This window comes from Rhinopithecus bieti, unplaced genomic scaffold (assembly GCF_001698545.2).
Source record: "Rhinopithecus bieti isolate Rb0 unplaced genomic scaffold, ASM169854v2 scaffold_51905, whole genome shotgun sequence".
Taxonomy (NCBI): Eukaryota; Metazoa; Chordata; class Mammalia; order Primates; family Cercopithecidae; genus Rhinopithecus; species Rhinopithecus bieti.
The window spans coordinates 1,282,116-1,285,579 of record NW_016821253.1 but is presented as its reverse complement, the minus strand read 5'-3'; the positions used below and the strand labels follow the sequence as shown (position 1 = coordinate 1,285,579).

The following is a 3,464-nucleotide window of genomic DNA, read 5'->3' as shown; positions in this document are numbered from 1 at the left end:
GTGTTCTACATTAGCTTCCAGAGCTTTCGTTTCCCAGCCGCCGTGTTCTACATTAGCTTCCAGAGCTTTCGTTTCCCAGCCGCCGTGTTCTACATTAGCTTCCAGAGCTTTCGTTTCCCAGCCGCCGTGTTCTACCTTTCTGTACATCTCGTATGTTGACAAGTGCAGACCCTCAGTGTATGGAGGTGACTTCTGAAAATGCCCACGGCCACCCATGCACTAAGTGTTTGCAGTCATCCACATGTCTGTTTCCTACTCTGTGGGATAAGGTGGGAAATGCTGTCATCCTCGTCTGTGTCCCCTCTTCTTCCTGTGTAAGCTGTGAGGTCCTCGACTGCACAGAGCCCAGGGAGCTGGGGGACCCGAGCGACGTGCCCAGGGCCTTTGGGTCACTGCTCTTGTGAGGTCCCTGCCTGTCTCTACCCAAGTTCCTCCCTCTCGCCCCAGAGGTGCCACAGAGAGGCCTTGGGTGGCTCTGAGATCCGGTGTGGGGAAATGGAGGTGGAGGTTTGTAGGGACATATTAATGTGCCCCACATTCATTTCTAAGTGTAGTTAGGTTGCTGTATTTGCAGTTTTACATTTTTTTTTTCATAAAAAAATTCCCATGAATTGTTTAAGCTTCAAGCCCTACGAATCTTGCGTCCATCCCTGTGGCCTCTGGAACTCCCTGGGGCATTCTCCTTTCCACCCACCCACGATGGAAATAGGTGGATCCAAACACAGCAGCACAAGGCAGCCACGCCTGTCGCAAAGCCTCTGTCCCACGTGAATCTAACATATTTCAAGCCCCTCTGTCTTAGGTGACCTGATACTGATGCTCCTTTTATTAACAGATAATCAAGAGCTGACTGATCATTAACAAATAAACACAAAAACATTTAACCTTAACAGACACTGTTAAAAGGGTGTTTCAGATGCCATGGAAGCTGCTGGAGGTCCTGAAGCCTGTGCCCCGGGGATGAGAGGGGCTCAGAAAGCCACAGGGACACCGCAGGCACGAAACCCTCATGGCCACCGGAGACCTCCCGCGCCCTCACAGTACGAGACTCAGAGCTCCACAAGATTAAAGCAGCAAAAGGTTATGGGGCTCCTCCCCTGCCAGGGAGCCCAAGGCAAACAGCTGCATAAATAAACAAACCAGAGGAAGAACCTTCTGTTTTCATCCCTGATCGATTCACATCCATGCCAGTGAAATATCAGATGGAAATTGATGTCAAGCCTCTCTCTCCACATTCCCAGCTTGCTGGTGGCTGACGACCCCAGGATGCGGCTCAGGGCAGCCTGCTGAGAGGTCAGTGCCTTGCCTGCTCAGGGCCCTGGGGTCAGCACGAGTGCTGCTGCCTCATCACTGTCCCCCACCCCAGGAGCCACAGCCTCTGTACCATCTGCAATCAGGTTTTACTTTTGTCAATTTCCAAAACATAAAAATGTCAAACAATCACATACAATTTCCGTTGTACTTAAAAGCAGCTATAAATTGTCATTTCATTGAGATCAATGAAGAGAGGATCAAAGTTGACCTGAACTTTCACATATAAAAATACCACGTGTGACGTGTTGCTCAGATTAATTCCATCAGAGAAAAAAATGTCTGCAAAGTATTGACAATCTGTTTCCACACAATATGTGTTCATGAGTCTCATATTTTTTAAAATTTATTTTTCAGTTTAGTAAATTTAATCTTTAGTTTTATTAAGTTTATATTAAAACTGGCTTGTGGGCAACATATTTATACATAAAATATGGTAAAAGTCAATACCTGTCAATAGTACAATGTCACCTCCAGGCAATGAATTTAAAAGGTCTAAGGTCTTTTAATTAACAAAGAAGTTTGTTCTCAATATTATAGTCAATTTATCACATACAGGGTGCAAACAAAATACAGTTTGTAAAACCCTTCCTTTAAATTTTGACTTCTGGTATATTTTAAAATATTGATTTCCTGCTAATATTTACTAAGATGCTTGTACATTTTAGTCAAATCAAATACTTTGTTTCAACAGTCACTATTTTAGGATATAAACGTCTCTCTGATAGGAAACATCCTGTACAGCTTGAGCGTCCCAAATCTGAATATCCAAACACTGAAATGCCCCAGAATCCCAACCTTCTTGAATGCTGGCCTGAAGCTAAATGTTCCAGAATCCCAACCTTCTCAAATGCTGCCATGATGCTCAAAGGAAATGTTTATTTGAACATTTTGTATTCTGGATTTTTGGATTTCAGATGCTCAATCAGTACCTAATCCACAAACATTCCAAAATCTGAAATCCCAAACACTTCTGGTCCCAAGTATTTCAGATAAGGGACATTTGACCTGGACAGGCTCTTTTGACGTATCTATTGTCTAATTTTTAAGAAGGACTTGTGCTTCGGGACCTATTGGTTTACGTATGTGTGCATGGGAAGGATGGAGATTTTTACCAGCAGACCATCTGAGCTGTACTTTATGTGTGGGTGGGTGGCAGAATAACCCACGCCCCATGCCCCATACCTTCGTCTCAATCTGTTTGGTGTCCAGATTCTGAAACAGCAGCTTTACTCGAGTTTTCCCATCATCTGAAGATCCCTTAAGCTGAGAGAATTTAAATCTCCAGAGCACATTCTGTAAAGGAATAAAATTAATTAGTGATTTATAAACAAGAGTCCATTTATTTAATTAGCATCTCTTACTACATTAAACAGCCTTGTTAAATCAACAGACATTTACAAAATGTTTAAATCGACATTTAGCATGTGATGATTTGTCAGTCTCTACTTTCTCACTCTTCAATCTTTGCAAAGTGGCTTCCTCCAGCCCACCCAGCTCTCCTGCCCCATGGTCCAGCCTCCAGTAGCTGCTCCGCATGTCTTGAGGATGCATCAGCATCCACCGTCCTCAGTCCCACGTCGCCTGCAGTGGCCCCCTCTGGTCTTCCCTTGTGTTTTCCTGTACACAGCCTTAAAACATCTTATGAGCATTGCTCCTTTTTCTGCTTGGAGAACTTCAGAAAAATTCACTAGAAGTTCCAGTTCTTCCTATATTATATAAGACATAGTCGAGAGTGCAGACAAAATGAAAAACTTTAATCCTGACTGACACCACCCCATCTATGGCTATATGTGAACCACTAAACCTTAGTTTTCATGAACCAATTTGAGAAATGTAAAATTAAAATTAAAATATTGCCTTTTAATACTACTGCAAAATTACTTAATGTTTGCTAAGGTACTTTAAAGATGAAATGTACTCTACAAACTCTAACTCCCATAAATAAAAAAGGCTACAGCAAAGAAAGACCTAATGGATGTCTTCTATAAAAGGTAGTCTTTAATTATACATACTTCATTATAATAAATCTTTATCTTCCCAGAAAAATTCCACCAGGGAACAGTAATTTTTTTTTTTTTTTTTTTTTTTTTTTTTTTTTTTTTTAACAACCACTAGGCGAGTTTTCCTTTAAAAATTTTTTTTTTTAAAAA

General features: G+C 41.8%; 1 protein-coding gene across 13 annotated transcripts in view; it reads right to left on the bottom strand.

Moving 5' to 3' along the window:
* SNTG2 (syntrophin gamma 2) overlaps positions 1-3,464 on the bottom strand; it is a 414,561-nt gene that overhangs the window by 27,579 nt on the left and 383,518 nt on the right. For all 13 annotated transcript variants that reach the window (XM_017860345.1, XM_017860346.1, XM_017860347.1 and 10 more), the window contains one exon: positions 2,497-2,607. In XM_017860345.1, the coding sequence (XP_017715834.1) occupies positions 2,497-2,607 (111 nt within the window). The remainder of the gene's footprint in view (positions 1-2,496; positions 2,608-3,464) is intronic.